At 52.1% G+C, this 17289-nt stretch overlaps 1 protein-coding gene across 7 annotated transcripts; it reads left to right on the plus strand.

Moving 5' to 3' along the window:
* The first annotated feature begins 211 nt into the window (after positions 1-211).
* Positions 212-15801, plus strand: ZNF664 (zinc finger protein 664). 7 transcript variants are annotated; one of them, XM_087828552.1, is made up of 6 exons: positions 212-289; positions 865-999; positions 6557-6781; positions 7289-7356; positions 11570-11891; positions 11997-15801. In XM_087828552.1, the coding sequence occupies exon 6, from the start codon at positions 12579-12581 to the stop codon at positions 13362-13364; it is 786 nt and encodes a 261-aa protein (XP_087684678.1). In that variant the 5' UTR covers positions 212-289; positions 865-999; positions 6557-6781; positions 7289-7356; positions 11570-11891; positions 11997-12578; the 3' UTR covers positions 13365-15801. The 7 variants fall into 7 exon arrangements, with proteins under 7 accessions (XP_087684678.1, XP_087684681.1, XP_087684680.1 ...); XM_087828555.1 differs by lacking the exon at positions 11570-11891; XM_087828554.1 differs by lacking the exons at positions 6557-6781; positions 7289-7356 and having other exon boundaries at positions 11830-11891.
* The last annotated feature ends 1488 nt before the right edge of the window (positions 15802-17289 follow it).

Below are 17289 nucleotides of genomic sequence, written 5' to 3' on the forward strand. Positions count from 1 at the left end.
GGGGGAAGTGGGGGTACCCGGGGCCAGCCTGCGGGGGGCGGGGGGCGGGCGCGCGGGCGGCGGGGGGCGGGGCGGGCGGCGCGCAGGGGCGCGGGCGGGCGGCGCGCATGCGTGCGGCCGTGGCTCCCGGGGTCTCGCCGGCCTCGTGCGTGCGCACGCGCGCTGCCCCCGGAGGCGCCTGGGCGAGCGGAGCGCGCGCGGCTGGGAGGCGCACCTGTGAGGCGTCCCCGGAGGAGCGGGCGGGTGGGTGCGCGGAGCCGCGGCCCGGGCGCTGCACCCCGCACTTGGAGTGAGTTCTGGGGCGGCCTCGTCTTTATTTCTTCGCCGGCCGAGTCGGGGCGCCGGGTGGGGGCGGGGCGGGGGCCGGCGAGCGGCTTGGGCGGGCGGGCCGGACGGTGAGGGGATTAAAGAAAAGAAACGGCCGGTCGCCGCGCCTGGGCCTCGAGCCGCGGCCGGGCCCGGGGCGCCGGCGGGGAAGGTCAGAGCCGCCGCGCGCGGCCCCGGGGCAGACCCCGCGGCTCCGGGGCGGCCGGGTCTCGGGCCTCGGCGCCCCGCGTGGGCCCCGCAGCGCCGGTTGCGGGGAGCGAGGCCCGCAGATGGCGGCCGGGCGGGCGCGCGGCGCAGGCCGGGCAGCGGCGGGGGCGAGGCCGGGCGAGGCCCCGCGGGAGCCGGACTCCCGGGCGGGCCCCATTGTTGTGGTGGCCGAGGGAAGGGGGAGCAGAGCGGCGGCGCCCGGGGCCCGTGCAGCCGCGCCCTGGAGCCTCCCCCGGAGGGTCCCCGCAGCGGCGGTCGCGGCCTGGCCGGGCCGGGGCCGGGCGCGCGGCGGCGAGGCCTCGCTGCAGGGGGTGCTCTGCTGTTTTCCAGGCGCCTCGCGTCCCGGCGGAGCCCCGCGAGCATCCTGCGCAGGTGATGAGAAGCCCCTCGCGCCCCGGGCGCGGAACGCAGCCGCCGCCTGACGCCTCCATTGTTTGACCATAACCAGGGCCGATCGGCTCCCAGGTAAACCGAGGGCAGCGCAGGCGGGCTCCCTCTCCGCTCCCGCACCCCGGCAGTGCCCCCTCTCTCGGGGACTTCAGTGCCCCTCCCGCCTCCCGCCGCCCGCCTCCCGGACGTGCGCCCGTCTGGGTTCACCCGCCAGGTCACCTCCTCGCCCTCGAAACCCGGCTCCTTTGTGAAACCGCCCGCGGGGCTCCGACCGCTGGATCCCGAGGAGGAGCCGGCCCGGGCCCCTCTCCTGGATCGCTCGCTTATTGGTTGTCTTAACCGCAACAAAGGAGACCAGATAACTAAAAAAGAGAAACAAAAATCTAAGCTACTGCTTTTTTTAAAAATTTTTTTTAAAGGAACGTTTTGTGATGTTTAGACAGCTTATTGTTTTAACGGGGTCGAACTGTTTTTGTTTCTCTGTTTTGTCTCCTCCGCGAGACTGGGGCCCCTACTTCCTTTAGAGATGCATAGCTTTTTAGAGCAGAAAAATGGCCTCGTTCTACCCACAGGTTAATAATTTGTAAATATTTAAAATTAATTTTAAGTGAGTAATACATTTCCTTGGTAAAAATGAAAACATTGCTGAGATGGCTAAAGTCTTTGACTACCAACCCCCATCTCCAGAGATAGAAACTATTATGTGTTTGGTGCGTATTCTTCTAGATCTTTTAAAATACTCGCGTGTGTGGGTGTATCTACTTGCATTACCCTTGTTTTAATAACTCGTGGCGCACTGAAGTTTAGCGTGTGATGAGTGGATTAGCTCATCTTGAAGAACCGCTGCCTCACGTCCCATAATTTGAGACCAGACCATAGTTCATTTAGCTATTTCCTGGATTGATGGTAATTTAAGATTTCACTTTATATTTGAAACAGCTCTTTGGGTGGTGTTCTCCGGTGAGGTGCAGTTTTAGCGAAGGGAGCACAAAACTATGCTGATTACAGAGACCAGGCCTCAGGGTCCAGGCTCTCTGGTTAAGAAACAAGTGCGGGAGCCTCCATCCACCCTGCCCCCGCTGTCATTGTGACTCCGCCCCTTCCAAGTCCTGTGACCTTGGGCAGGACACTTGGTCACTCTGAACCTCAGTTTTCTTTTCTATAAATGGTGGTCGTACCTGCTCTGTTCACCCCACAGAGTTCAGTGACATGAAGTGTGTGAAAAGTGCTTTGTAGAGTGTACCGTGGTGTATAAAGGTTGGTTTTACTGGCTTTCATGATCCATACAGATTTTTTATTTGAAACATAATGTGTGTTTGTATACATGTATATACACATATATAGACTAGATGTGTGTTACTGAGAGACAGCCAGCTTTGAGTGCTTTTTAACTCATGATTTTGCTATAATTAATTTTTACTAAGTGCTATTCATACATTAGGCTTTTTACAGGATATTTGACAAAGCACATTTTTCCCAGTGCTTTACATGCCATAAAAAAATAAGTCATGTCAGTTGATTATGAATAAAGTATCAGCAAATCAAACAGGACATGAAACAAAACTCATTGTAATATTTAAACAAAACTTATTTCCAAGTGATGTGAATTTGTACGAGAGTTTTCCTGTGGCAGCAGTGCACAGGTCCGTGTTCATGTCTTTCAGGTAAAATGTATTCTTACTGAATTTATAGGCAGCATTGGAGTTTAGCAGTTTAAATATCGATTAAATGGTGTGATGGATTTCATTGTAAGATGTAAGAGATGTAATTGGGGGCTTTGTAGGTATTTTTCTTTCATTTAGATACACATGAGTGCTTGTAGTGTGGCCAGCAAATCAACGTGCCCCTGTGCTCGTGGAGTTTAAGATCTCTGGGGTGGAGGGGACTGGGAATGAATACAGTCCCACAGACTACAGGTATAACCACAAACCTGTGAGCAGTGAAAGCTCAGCAGCACTGGCTGCAAGAATGAAACGAGAACCAACTTTTAGATTGTGGAGAGAGGGCCCAGGACATTTTTTTTGTTTTTTTAAACAAAAGTCAGGTCTCAGCTGAGATCTGAAGGGAGAGCAGGGTTAGTGTAGAGTGAGGTGGGGGGTGATCGTCCAGGCAGGGAATGGCGTGTGGGAAGGCCCTGGCGGGGAAAATGCTTTGCCTGTTCCAGGAACAGAGACGGACTCTTGGGTAGGTTGTTGTGGGCGAGGGGAAGTGTGGCCAGGCAGGGGCCTCTTGGTCATGTAGGGTCTTGTAGGGTAGGTTCGGGATGTTTTACTTTATCCTGAGTGAAGTGGGAAACCATCGCAAGGAGTGGGTTTTAAGCAGAAGAATGACATAATCAGATTTGCATTTTTAAACAACCATTCCAGCTGCTGCACGCAGAATGTGGGGGGTGGGAAGTGGGGGAGACCACATAGGCCGTTTCAGAGGTTGGTTTAGATGAGAGGCCGTCTCTCCCTTGGAGTTCACATTGAACTCAAACTGCCATCTAAACTAAGGTCAAAATAGACACTTTTTTTTTTTAAGTCCTCATTTTTTTATAAGTAGAATGAAAAGGCACTTTTTTAATGCAAAAAGTACACGTAAATATTAAACTAATTGCCCACACTATACTTTAAAAAATATGAGTCAAAATTTTGGAAGTTATTTAACATGGTTTTTATATGTTTGGGTTTTTTTTAAAGATATCTTTATTGATTTCAGAGAGGGGGGGGAGAGAGAGAGAAACATCATTGATGAGAGAGTCATTGATTGGCTGCCTCCTGCACGCCCCCTACTGGAGATGGAGCCTGAAACCCGGGCATGGGCCCTCACTGGGAATCGAACCCAGATCTCCTGGATCATAGGTCGATGCTCAGCCACTGAGCCACACTGGCCGGGCCGTTTTTATAAGTTTTGTCAAAACAGTAATATATGAAACAAGAGCAAGGTGAGGATATAAAATGAAAGGCAGGAAATCTTTTGTAGATGCTATTGGCTACAAAAATGAGAGTAACTGAGAAACGGACAGAAACACTGAGGAAGTGACTAGGTAACAGTGCATATGTAGAATCCATAGCTTTTGAATACCAGAAACTAGCTGGCAGAAACTAAAATGGAAAATAAAAAATAGGCTCTGACATGGCCTGGATGGATAGGTCTAGATATGTTACTGAGCCAAAAAAGCAAGTTTTAATTTTTTTGTACCATACCAAAAATTGTGTATGTCCTGCATAAAAATAGAAAAAGTTGTAGAAGGAACATTGTGACTACTGAGGGGAAAGTCCTAAGGGAGACTTTTTTTCCTCTCTTTTTTTTTTTTACAGATGTCCCCGTTCCCCGCCCATTGACCCTTCCGCCCTCCCCCGGAGAGACTGATTTTTTATTTCACATACTTTTTCATTGTTTTAGTTGTTGTTTTTATAGTATTTACTTTTGTAATAAAGATGCTATAGTTTCTCACTCATCAATTTAGACTAAAAAATGAGAGTACCTAGTACTTATGAGGACATGGTAAAAATGCCACACTCCTGTTACATTGGCTGTATGTATCAAGGGCCTTAGAAATGTTCACATTCTTTGATGCAGAACCATCTAGGACCATCAAAGGAGCATTTTTAAGCAGAGAAGCTTCACCCACAAAAGACACATGTGGTAGTTACTTTTAAGGGTGCGCTCGCAGAGTGACTGAGTTATGATTCATCCACTCAATGATGCATGGCCATTAAAATGTTTATGACGAAAATGTATTAAAATGTTTACGATGGTGTTAAGTGGAATGAAACCAGGACACAAAATTACATACCTGATGCGATTAAAACTCTTAAACATCCCAACCACCGTCCACAAAAACCTACAATGGAAAACTGTCTGGAAGAAACCAGATGAAAACCTTAAAAATTGTGTACATTGGGAGGTGGAATGTTGGGTGACTTAAAAATTTTGCTTTTTTTGCATCTTCCAAGATTATATGTGTTACATTTATAATGGAACATTGAGTTTAAAAAGCACATTGTATCTAGGACATATGTTAGCTGCATGGTGAATAGGCATGCGCACTTTTAAAAATAGATCTGCTCTGTCATATAAAGCATGCGCTAAACTGTATGCTAAAAACTGCCATTGGAACGTTTTTTGAGTGGAGCATTTGGAGTAAGTTTGAATGAACTTTGTTGCTTCCCATATTTGGAGGAAAATAGCTTCCTAGCAACACGCAGAATAAGAATGGTTCTCATTTCTAATTTTGTACCTGTGGGATAAATGCAGAAACTTAAACATGGGCCTTGGTATTTCCTAGTGTGGCTTTTGGTGGATGTTCATTTGTTCCTGGAAGAGAGGTTTTTTAAAAAAATGAAAATCAGCTTTGGCATCATGTCAGAAGCAAGCAGAGTTCCATTTTAAAAAGCAGTAATTTACGTTCTGCCCAGCACAACAGTGTGTCTGCATCTTCATCCCAGCTGGAACGTGCGCTGTCACTGTGTCACCTGATACATCATAGGAAGCCAGTGAGGCTGCTCCGGAGCTCATTCATTTTTCAAACCCCTGCAAGTCAGGCTCATGAAATAGTCGTCCATTTCCCTATCTTATTTGCAGTGCCTTCCATGGTCTCCTGACAGGGCCTAGGAGGGAGCCCTTGTAGCCAGAGCAGACCTCTGTCCCAACCATTGGTCTGCCTCTTAGGGAAATGATAAAACAATTCATAAAATTAGCTTGCTCTTCTGTACACTAAACCCTGTTAGGTCCCTCTAGCTTTCAGTTATTTTTAGATGCACAGTTCAAGCATGTAGTATTTAAGAATATTTCACTGATTCCAAGTACTCGGCCTCAGCTAGCAGATGGAAGTCAGTTTTCTCAGTTAACCAGTACTCAGTAACTTAGGGCTGTGGTAGAGGCCCCAGCTCACAGTCAGAGACAGGGAACCTGCAGAAGGCAGGCTGGACTAATCGTCACGCCACTCGCCCGCTGAGGTTCATGTTCAGACACCTTGGCGTGAATGTCCACGAGGGCATCTGAGCAGTGTTTGAGTGCCCTCTGCAGGCATTGCGGGCAGTGAAACGAGACTCCTGCAGAACATTTTCTTAACAGAGGCAAGAACCTGGACTAGGTGGCTGAGCTGGTGTGGGTGCCATCTGGGAGCAGGGACAGCTTCCTACCTCACTGTTTTCCTCATGCTCTCACCTCTCTGGCTTTGAGCTCCCTGGACCCTGATGGCCTTCCTTGAATCTGAAGGCAGCAGGAACTTCTTTGCTGCCCTGCAGTTTGGGCTTCAGTACTCACGGGCACCTTGGGTTAGTGCAGCTCCACTCCACCTGCCCGTTTCCTCTGCTGCCTTGGCTTCTGCTCCGGAACCGGGTTCTGGACCCGCCGTCCTGCTCCCCACACACACGCTATTCTCTACACTGAGATATCAGACCTTTTCTAGCTGAGTTTTTCCTCTCTCCGTAAGTTCTTGCTGTTTTCTCCCAAAACCTTGACAGCAACCTTCTCCCTGGATACGGGTCCTTGGAAGTCCCCAACCTGGGGGGTCTCGTTTTCCATTGGCCATGTACAGACTGGATTCCCAGAGCCACTGTGTTTCCTGCACAAGCGTTTCCCCTTGTTTTCTTTGGGCCTTTGGATTAGTGATCATTTTTTATGAATTTTCCCTTTTGCACAGAACTGAAGGAGACAACCCACATCTTCCACAGGACAGGTGGTTACTCATCTGTCCTTGGTCATTGCTGAAATCTGAAGTACTCCAGTTGAACACACAGTCTGGGCCCCCATGGTCTACGTACCTGATAGAGTTTTATGCTATTTCCACTCTTAGCTAGGAAGCAAGAGAGAGAAGGGTCCTGTGTCCTTAGCCACTTACCCTGTGGGAAGAGGTGCAGGCACTGAGGTGAGTTGTCCTCGAGTGGCAAGTGTCCCTCCCTCCTCTCTCGCTAACTCAGTGCCCTTAGCCAGCCAGCCTTATGGGCGATAGGATTTGAGGTGCAGGCCTAGTATTTTATGGATTCCAAGTTGTTCCTGCCAGTGTTTGCTTTGGTCTCAATCTCAAGGTTATCGCTTATACAGGGGAAGGAATCCTCCACATGACCTCGCCGGGCTTATTGTGGCCACAGCGGGAGTTGGATGCATAGGCCCAGGTAATAGCCAGGTGCTCCTGTGTTTTCCATTTCTAGCTCAGTCCTGTTCATGTTTCCACCTAGAGTTCTAGAAATGAGGGTGTTTCCTGAGACTGCTGGCCAGATTTGATTTGTCTTTAAGGGCGTACATTCCCAGAAATAATGCCCATCACCCACTGAGCATGTTTGTGGTCTCCCACCCCAGGCCCTCTTTGAGGCGGTAGTGATGAGTTTCTATCCATGCCAGTCCTGAACTCTGATTGCCAGTCTTACGGTCTTAGGACTTCCACGTCTCCTGTGGTTCTTTGGCTCTGAGAAGCACATGGCCTCTGTACTTGGAGCTTCCTAGGTGAGTTGGCCCCAAGATCCCTCCCCTGCCTGTGTGCGTTTTGGTTTGCTGAACAGTACGAGTTACATGTGAGTTAGGTATGGAGACAGCTAGAGTCTGGGATGTTTAAAGTAGTCAGATCATAGGAACAGTAAGCTGAGGGTGGTTACCAGGCTCTGTGGGACAGGGAGGGGAGGCAGTCAGTGGTACAGTGTTTCCATTCCGCAAGAGGAAAAAGCTCTAGAGCCTTTTTTCGCAATAATGTGAATATACTTTTAGTGCAGTTAAAACTAGCCAGAATCCCAAATCCCAGACTTTCTGACCTGCTTGCTCTGGGACACTCCCACTCCCGGTGTCACTGGGGACAGTCCTGCTGAGGCCCACTTTGTGTTTCTGTCACTGTCTCCCAGGCCCAGCCTGCCTTTCCTTCCTTAGTGAGCCAGGCAGCCTCATGTGATCTCCAGACTTCTGCTTCTCCCAAGGATGGCACGAGCTTCCCGGTGTCTGTTCCTTTCTCCTCTGGGCCTGAACATGGACTTTGTCCCTTTGGGTCTTACTGTGCCCAGCGGTGGGAGGAAGGAGGCATGTTTAATGATTGAATCTCCTCCTCTGAGAGGATGGTCACTGGCGCTCACACTCTGCCCCACCCAGAGCAGGGCTCCCAGGCCTGGCTGGAAAGGCTGTCCCTGAGGAAGACAGACCAGCAGTGTCAGGCAGAGGGAAGGGGCAGGAGAGGCAGGTCCTGCAGACAGAGGACAGTGCCACCTCTGCTTTGCTCAGTGTGCTGACTCTGGGCACCCTGGGTGTGTTCTGAATGATTCCTCTTTTTCTCAGGTCCCCTCAGTGTTCCCCCTTCTTGAGGACAGTCGAGCACTGAGTCACTTAACCCCCTGCATGGTGAGGGCAAGAGTGAGCGCCTGTAGGATGGAAAATAGGCCTTACCCTCCATGTCCCAGAGGAATAACCTCGGCCGATGGTCGCACAGCTGGGTGGTATCAGGTCAGGAACTGACCTTAGGACCGGGACTGCAGTTCAGTGCTCTGCCCCCTACATTACTGTGAGGTTAATGCATGTATATGTTACACATTCACCAGCCCGATAAGATAAGCTAGGCCTGCGGGTGGAATTCATGTGGGGTTGTCCTTGGAGTGGGGCACTTTCTGTCCCACGACTCAGGTTCTCTGTGCCCAGCATCGAAGGGCAGGAAGGAAAGCTGTGGAGCCCAGACTGTGGGGAAGTGTCACTAATGTCCCATGTGTTTTAAATCCCTCATGGGGACAGAGGGTTGGTCAGGAGGGAAAACTGCCCAGTAGAAGCAGGGGTGCAGGAGACAGACCTGGAGCTGAACACTGCATGGGAGGAGCCTAACTCCAGGGAGGTGGGGCCATGGGTCTGGGAGCCTCTGCTTGTGAAGCCCTTGGCGGAGAGGCTGGTGTCCTGCGCTAATTGCAACAAGGGCAGTGGGGAGACGTGCGCTTGTTGAGCCTCCGCCGTGCCTCAGGCCTGTGGGCACTTGAACACTCCTCTCCAGGGAGTCCCACCCCGGTACTCGAGGGTCAGTTCTGTGGGAGGGCTTATGAGTATGCTCTCTGACAGTCTGTAAAACAAGAAATACTTAGTAGGAAGAGGGCAGTACTTACACGTTGGCACCTGTCTTTAATCATGTAAGGCTGCGAAGAGACTCGCCTGCTGTGCACCCAGCTCTGCAGTGGGCTGTTTTGGTGGAAGTTGGGAAGACAGCGGCTTCACCCAGATAATGCCGTGGGAAAGGGGCTTAGTAGCCTTTTCAGATAACTGAACTCACCGGGGATGTGACGCCACGGCCTGACAGTGGTTGGTTCTAGAGCGAGGCCATCGCATAGTCTGAGACCCAGCCGTGAGCTTTCCGTGCTCCGTGCTCTACTGTTCCCTTTACCCTGCAGACTCCTGTGGACGTGAGCTCAGCTCTCTGCAGCGCGGTGGTTCCTGACTCTCCCGACGGGGGAGCCCCCACTCCCATCCCACTGCAGCTCCCCTAGCCCCAAGCCCCACCCAGGATGACTTTGTCACACTCAGTGCAGTTTGGGTTTGACGTCTCTGCATGGATGTCTTGGATGAGCGTCTGCCTCCCGCTGGACTAAATTCCACGAGGGAGGTCCCCATTGTATTTCTGCTCCTTGTTGCGGGCACGGTGGCTGGCACAGTTAGACACTCAGGAAACATGTTGGTTGGATGACCTGCTGGAGACAGAGTGATGAAGGAGTTTAGCTCTTTCTGCTGCTGGAGGAGCTGACACGCAGGAAGCCAGGAAAGGGAGACGGCAGACAAGGAAACCAGCACAGAATGACCCAGTAGTCGGTGGTGCCTGTGAGGAGAGGCTGCAGGGGAGCAGGACTAGCTGATGTGGTTCATGGTTCATTGAGGCTGCTCCCTAAGGAGGCAGTGCTGGTGCTGAGACCTGAGTGTGAGAAGACGCCAGCTCTGACGGGACGACGCGTGGGCCCGGGAGGTGCTAAGGGGAAACAGGCTGGGCAGGTCTGAGGACGAGAAGGGTTGGAGTGAGGTGGTGTGTGGTGGACAAGAGTGGGTAGGAGATGAGTGGGTAGAGCCAGCGGACAACGCCTGCCCAACCCAAAGGGTGTGTGCGTTTAAAGAGCATCGGGAGAGTTAAGCAGGGGGTGGGGAACAGGAATGAAGCAGAGAGATGTGATGGGGAGGCTGTGGACAGAGTCTGCGTCCGGCCAGGTAGGCTAGGTGGGCGAGGTGGCGATGGAGACTGAGGAGCAGCGTGGGGATGTATTGTTGGGGGGGGGCTGACCTGGGTGGGTGTCAGTGCTCCAAGATGGGGAAGGTGAGGAAGGAGCAGTTTGAGGGGGTTGGGTTTGGGAAGGTTATTTGGGGAGCTTCCGGGGCTGAGATGAAGCTGGGGAGCCAACCTCATGATGTGACTGAGTGAGGTTACTTGGAGGGGTTGTAAACTCATAGAAAAAGGTGTTGCCAGTTGGAGCCCTGGAGCCAGCCCTACATTTAGATGTCGAGCAGAGCAGGAGGGTCTCCAGTGAAGGCAGTAGGGGCATGGTGGGCGAGGCAGGGGAGCCATGCAGGCCAGGAAGACAGTGTGTCGCATGGTCCCAGACCCTGGGGCCGGCCTCCTTTGCATCAGCTGTGCGCCTCGCCCTTCACAAGGGTCTGCTGTGGGACTCCCATGGCTCTAGGCCGTCTTCTCGTCTCAGTCAGTGGTGGTGGGTCCAGGCCTGTGCGCTCTGCAGTGCTGTCATGGGTACGTCTAGCTCAGCCTCTACCTCGTGTGCCAAGTCTGATGCCAGGGCTCTGGGCTGCTAATGCCTTCAGAATTTCTCTCCTGCTGAGTCAGGGTGATGGGCCTGGATTCTGTGCCCATCCTCTGCTGAGGGACTTCAGTCTCAGTCCCCAGCCTCCGCCTCCATGTCCAGTGGTTGGCATCCTCCGGCTCTTCCCATCCTGCCAGCACTGAGGGCCCCTGTGCTCCTCCTGAGGCCCCTGTGGGATGCTGCCCCTCATGGTCACACCTGTTGCTGCCTGTGTTCTCCAGCACCTGCCTTGTGGAGACTGGGTCCTTCTACTTTAAGTTACTGGTTTGCAGTCATAGGGTCATTTCAACAAGAAATCCGTGGAATACTGGCACACCTTGGTTCCCAAACAGAGTCCTATTTTTTGGTCAGCTGTGTAACAGAGAGTAACATACAGAAGGCATGTTGGAGTGACTCGTGTCTCACAGCCTCATGCAGGCAGTTGCAGCAGGTTCTGTCTGGGGGGCAGAGAGGGCATCAGGACACCCTTCCCGAACACATCTGACAGGTCATAATCAAACACCTCCCTTCACTGACTGTGACGGAGCAGCACACAGAGGGTCTCTGGTGACATTGATGTCCTGGTACAGGACACAGATCAAAAACCAAGGAACATGAGATAATTACAAGTCCTGCCTGCTTTGAAGGGCTCTACTAAGATTAAAGTAGAGTCTTAGCCAGGGGCCTTCTGTAGGTACAGGAGGGGCTGCTGACACTCCGAGCGGCACAGGTGGGGAAGGAGCATTTCAGGCACAGGAAAGAGCCTGTGCAGAGGCCCCAAGGCAGGCACAGAACGGAAAAAGCACAGCGGGGGGGGGGGGGGGGGTTGTGTGTGGCAGGACTTTGAGTTTTTGGAAACCACTGAGGACAGTTAAGCAAGGGAGCACCATCTAATACAGCACCATGTATGTTTGTTGTTCTTTTAGACTGCGAGGCTGCTCAGATAGGGTGTGTGAGCTCCGGCAGCAGCAGCAGCATTGTCCGTCCCAGAGTTCACAGGGGAGGCCGTTGTCCTCCTCGGTCCTGTATGTAGGACAGCTGCTTCCGTGCTCACTGTGGGTCTTCTGAGGACGCTCCTTTCTTAGTAGCACCCCCTAGATGTTGCTCAGATAATTGCAGTGAGTGGTTGTATTGGATTTGCACGTGGGCTGTGACCAGGAGCATGATATCTGCAAATTCTCTTCAGACCTGCATACCAAGGACACCTCTCTATGGAAGATAAGGGCTCATTTCTCAAGACCAGAAAAGGTCTGTGTTACTGCTCTCACATTTCTATCCAGTTAATTATGGAATCATCGGCAGTGTTCTGGACAGAAAGCCTTTTCACTGACTTTATTTCTGTTTCTGTCACAGGAGACTGGAGTGGTACCTGTGCAGGGAGCCTCAGAAGGGAGGAGCCGCACACCTGGGGCCCGAGGAACCTCTTCTTGGGAGGCTCCCGTCTGATGTGCAGGAGGCAGGACATCAGACTGACTCTTCAGGGGATCCTGCAGGGGACCGAGACCAGCACGCACTGTCTCAGCCTCTACTGCAGGGGACACTGTGTGGCTCTCTGTCTAACAGTGAGACACGAGAGCCCATTTTACACGAGGTGGCTGCCAGGGACTCAAAATTGCTAAGGTTTGCCTTGGGAGCCCCTGGAATGTGGACAACTCAGGACCTGACAGGAAGTTCTGTGTTGATGAGTCCGGGCTTCACGTGGAAGTGAATGTCACTTTATAACCAGTAAGTCACCCTGAGTGAGGGACACTATGCAGGAGGAAGCCTTCCACAGGAAGACAGGCAGGGCAAAGCTTAGGCTGACCCTGAGCCTCCCAAGTAGAGTGAGCCTGAGATAAGCTGCTGACATGGCAAAGTAGGGGACTTGGTGACCTCTCGCCTATACCTGGAGTTGTCAAGATTTCCTCTTTTAAGTCACTATACCAAATAGGAAACATGATCTACAAGTGCCCCATGTGTAGGGAGTTTTTCTCTGAGAGAGCAGACCTTTTCATGCATCAGAAAATCCACACTGCTGAGAAGCCCCACAAGTGTGACAAGTGTGACAAGGGTTTCTTTCACATATCGGAGCTCCACGTTCACTGGCGAGACCACACTGGAGAGAAGGTCTATAAGTGCGATGACTGCGGTAAGGATTTTAGCACCACAACGAAGCTTAACAGGCATAAGAAAATCCACACCGTGGAGAAGCCCTATAAATGCTATGAGTGTGGCAAAGCATTCAATTGGAGCTCCCATCTCCAGATCCACATGAGAGTTCACACAGGGGAGAAGCCCTATGTCTGCAGTGAGTGCGGGCGGGGCTTCAGTAACAGCTCGAACCTCTGCATGCATCAGAGAGTGCACACGGGCGAGAAGCCCTTCAAGTGTGAGGAGTGTGGCAAGGCCTTCCGGCATACGTCCAGCCTCTGCATGCACCAACGGGTGCACACGGGGGAGAAGCCCTACAAGTGCTACGAGTGCGGGAAGGCTTTCAGCCAGAGCTCCAGCCTCTGCATCCACCAGCGGGTGCACACCGGGGAGAAGCCCTACAGGTGCTGTGGGTGCGGGAAGGCCTTCAGCCAGAGCTCCAGCCTGTGCATCCACCAGAGAGTGCACACCGGGGAGAAGCCCTTCAAGTGTGATGAGTGCGGGAAGGCCTTCAGCCAGAGCACCAGCCTCTGCATCCACCAGCGGGTGCACACAAAGGAGAGGAATCACCTCAAAATACCAGTTCTATAGAGCGCTTGTTAAGTTAGAAATCCTAAACCCATAAGTGCCACTAGGAAGGAAACCCTACAGACACCTGCATTGACCCGAGAATTGTTACAGGAAGCCCCAGCCCCAGCAGAACATTCTTTTTGAAGAGGCGAGTGTGAGGCTGATTTTTTGATCCATGCCAGTGTGTTCCACAATTGGACTTTGACTCTGGAATCCCTCCGGGTGTCTGCCCCAGATGGGCCGCGGGGTCCCAGCGTTTCCCACCCACGAAACGTGGGTGCATTTCTTGAGGTTCCAGCCCGATGCCTCCGTAGTGAATACTGCACAGGGAACCACGGCTGTCACCCAGCCTCCTGCGTCACCTTCTGTTGACGCTTCACCCAACAGTGAGTTAGCCCAGCCCTCCTCCCCATCCCTCCATGGAGAGCTCACAACCCCTTCTCTCAATTCAGGCATATTGGTTAATGCATTTGAAATGGACAGTCCCCCCAAGTCAGTGCTTTGACATCTCTGAGGCTCCCCTCAATTCACCCCTGCCTCTCCATAGACCCCATTGTTTCTGAACCCACGTTCCTGTGTGTCCTCAAAGTACTCTACCCATAGACACCCCCTCTTCCTAGATGGCGTCCAGTCTCATTTTAGTTTTACTCAGTCAGCCAGTCAGGATCAGAATCATTGGCAGACGGATGTGCCCTCGAACTTTTTTTTTTTTTTTTTAATTTTTGGGATTCTGCTAATCACCGCATTTCTGTTAGATATATTTTAGTGCCCCCATCACACATTTTTAACTTGAATTTTTTTGGAAATAGCTGAATGTAAATAGGGAGGCAGGAGCAAGTAAAGTTGGAACTTTCTGCTCTTGGCTCCTTTGTGATGTGGAGGGAGCTCAGTCTGGCCAGGGGAGCCAGTGGGAGGAGTGGTGGCAGGAGGAGGCGCCGCTAATGATGGTCTCATTCCTTCTTTGATTCTGCGCGGTGAGGAGTAGGAGGCTGGGCAGCCCCCCGAGGAGGGCTGCCTGTCAGTTCCCTGTAAGTGGGGATGTGTGCTAATTACCCTTCATTCATTCGTTCACTTAACAAGTATTTATTAAACACCTCCTGTGTGCTAGGCACGGGGCTGGGTGCTGGGAATACCACTGAGGAAGACAGACCAGGCCCCTACTCACGGAGTTTACTTCTGGTGGAGGAGACAGGCGACAAGTAAACAAATAAATAATGTAGTTTGAGATAGTGATTAAGTGCTACGAAGAAAATAAACTAGGGTGGTGACTTAGAGGGGTGGGGGCGGGGGCGGGGCATCCTTAGGTAGCTGTTGGGCAAGGCCTTTCTGAGGGGTGGCTGAGCGGAGAGCGGGGTCCAGCTCTGGCTGGCGGAGTGGGCAGACCCGTGGGTGTCTGGGCAGAGGCGTGGGCGCTGGAGCGTAGTGAGCGGCCAGCGGGCAGACACTGAGCTGCTCAGTGTCTGACGGTTATAGGCCTTTTTTTATTTTATGTTTTGGCTAGATATTAACACTCATGTGGAGGAACTCAAGGAATGTTTAGAAGACCAAAAGTCCCCAGTGACAAGAACAAGCAGCCGACCTTTAACTGTTTCTCTTCTCATTCCCGTTGGCGGTGATTCCCACATGTAGTCCTTTTGCTCAGGAATCTTGGGGAGTTAAGGATCTTTGAAGCTCCGAGACGGGTGACCATATCCCCACATGGTGCCCGTCAGCTGTCACAGAGGTTGGGAAGCCAACCCCCAAAACAGTCACCGACATGCTGACAGAAAGCTTGAGTTCTTGTATCTGAATTTCTCCTGTTTGACTGGGAGGGGGTTTTGTGTAACTGAGACCTCCGTGCACGAGGGAGATTTAAAAGGAGCACATGAATTTGTGGGCGGGCCGTGAAACAGGACGGGACCCGGGGTTCCCCGGTCACAGTCTGGGTGGACTCCAGGCACCGTGAGCGGGCCTCGGTGAGTCTGTCTCGCTCGCTCCCTCCTCTTCACAGGGAGGGGCTGGCGCAGCTGGGCAGAGCCCCTTCCAGGCCGGTTCCTGACCACGATTTACTGTAGTGTCTTATCTCATGTCACAGTAGTGCAGGCGCTAGAGATGCCTGGACTTTTAGTTGGTAGAGAGCCAGTTGAGACATCAATAGTTTTAGTTTTAGGAGAAGTTGGTTTGATTTCTAGCTTTATGACTATTAGGTGTGCGAGCTTGGGCAAACCACCTAACCCTGGAGTCTCGTTTTCCCCAGACGAGGACATTAGGCTCCCCGATTTCCGCGTTTCCAGCTAGTCCTAGAGTTCTATATTTCTACATAGTTAATTATTTTATCATGCTGTTGCTGGGAATATGACTAACACTTTTGAAGCTACTAATTTTATGTCGAGCTTTAAAGTCCATAATTGTTTTCAGAAAATATTATTTGACCTACAGTCTGTCCAAATCAATTTAATAAAATCACTTTATAACAGGGCTCGGTGCCTGGCCTGTGGCTGTGTGGTCTCGTTGTCAATGTGTGTGTGAATGATGTATGTGAGTGTGTGCATTGTGTGTGTGTGCACGCGTGCAAGCATGCGTGCGTGTGGTGGGGGCTGGGCTTGTGCACCATGTCGAGGTGACCATGTAACATTGTTTGAGCTGGACACCTAGGAGTAACTGGGTGGGGGTGCTGTTGTCCTGAGTGAGGACAGCAGGCCTACACAGGGACTCTCCCGGCAAACCAGGGTCACAACCCAAGCGAGTGACAGGTGACTAAACCACATCAGGAGTAATTGACAGAGGAATCAAAGGCCTGCAGCTGGGGGTAGCTCTCCCTGGGCAGGCACAGGACAGTCCTGCTCGGTGTGCACGTAGCTGTCTCCATGGTAGGACGCGCCCAAGGTCCCCACACACTCTGCCCCTGTAAGAAAAGCCCACACTAATGATCCTTCCACCTTGACAGTGAGTTCATGTCCCTGTGGAACCCCTGTGGTCACTCGAGTTACCGGATGTGCCTATAGGTGAGCCTTCTCCAGTCCCAGCTGACAACCTACCGCTGGTAGGAGACATTTGAAGCTGGTGCAGGCAGGTCCGCGTCCCACACCCACTGTCGAGGTGGGACCAGTCCACGCTAGCCCTGGGCTGTGAGTGGGCGGGGAGGAGGCTACACATGGGCTCATGTCACCGTGGAGCCACTCACTCCAGTGCCTGTGAGGACAGGGTGAGAGGGGTCAAGGCCAACTTCCCAGTGTCTGCTGGAGCCTGAGTGAAGGGTGGCAGACCCCACCCTCTAATCCGAGAGCCCGACAACGGTCACGTGGCCCTCTGTGGGAACGGGGTGCCCAGGCCCCCGCGGGCCGTCTGCAGGAAGTACTGTAGTGTTTCCTTGGTGTCACGTGAGCTCGGACATGGAGCCTTCCAAGGGATCTTCCAAGCTCTTAGTTTTGTTATTCTAAAGCGTTTAAAATTATCAATTTTCTCTTAACAACTTGCTGTCATCCTCAGGAATTTGAAAAAACTGGGTGACCAGGAAGCAAAGGTCAGAAACCGACGGGGAGAGGACTCCATGGTCAGATCACCCACGGGGGGCACGGGGACATGGGGGATACGTCGTGGGCAGCACTGCCTAGTTTAGACTTGAGTCAGAGAGAGCAAGAGGAAGGTGACCCAGTGCTCCCTGTGTGACCTCATGCGGTTTCTTAGTGTCTCTGAGCCTCAGGCTCTCATCAATAACATGGTTTTGCAAATGCTTTCCTCTTGAGCTAGTTGGGAAAATTAAATAAGTGAAACACAAACATACAACAGAAGAAACATGACTAGTCCCGGTGTCCTGTGGAGGAGGGTGGGCCATGTTCTCTGCAACCTTCCCTGCTCTGCTGAGCACTGTGGGGGGCTTGGGCACCTAAGTTTGGCGGTAGGACTGGAAAGGGCTGAATTGCTCCCCAGGATTAGAGAGAGACCTTGAACCCCACCCTGGTTCCCC

The sequence above is a fragment of the Miniopterus natalensis genome, chromosome 20 (genome assembly GCF_054644295.1).
Source record: "Miniopterus natalensis isolate mMinNat1 chromosome 20, mMinNat1.hap1, whole genome shotgun sequence".
In the NCBI taxonomy this organism is placed as follows: Eukaryota; Metazoa; Chordata; class Mammalia; order Chiroptera; family Miniopteridae; genus Miniopterus; species Miniopterus natalensis.

Bases quoted from the DNA above. Each gene is read 5' to 3' on its own strand.
- ZNF664 (XM_087828552.1), top strand. From the start codon at position 12,579: ATGATCTACAAGTGCCCCATGTGTAGGGAGTTTTTCTCTGAGAGAGCA.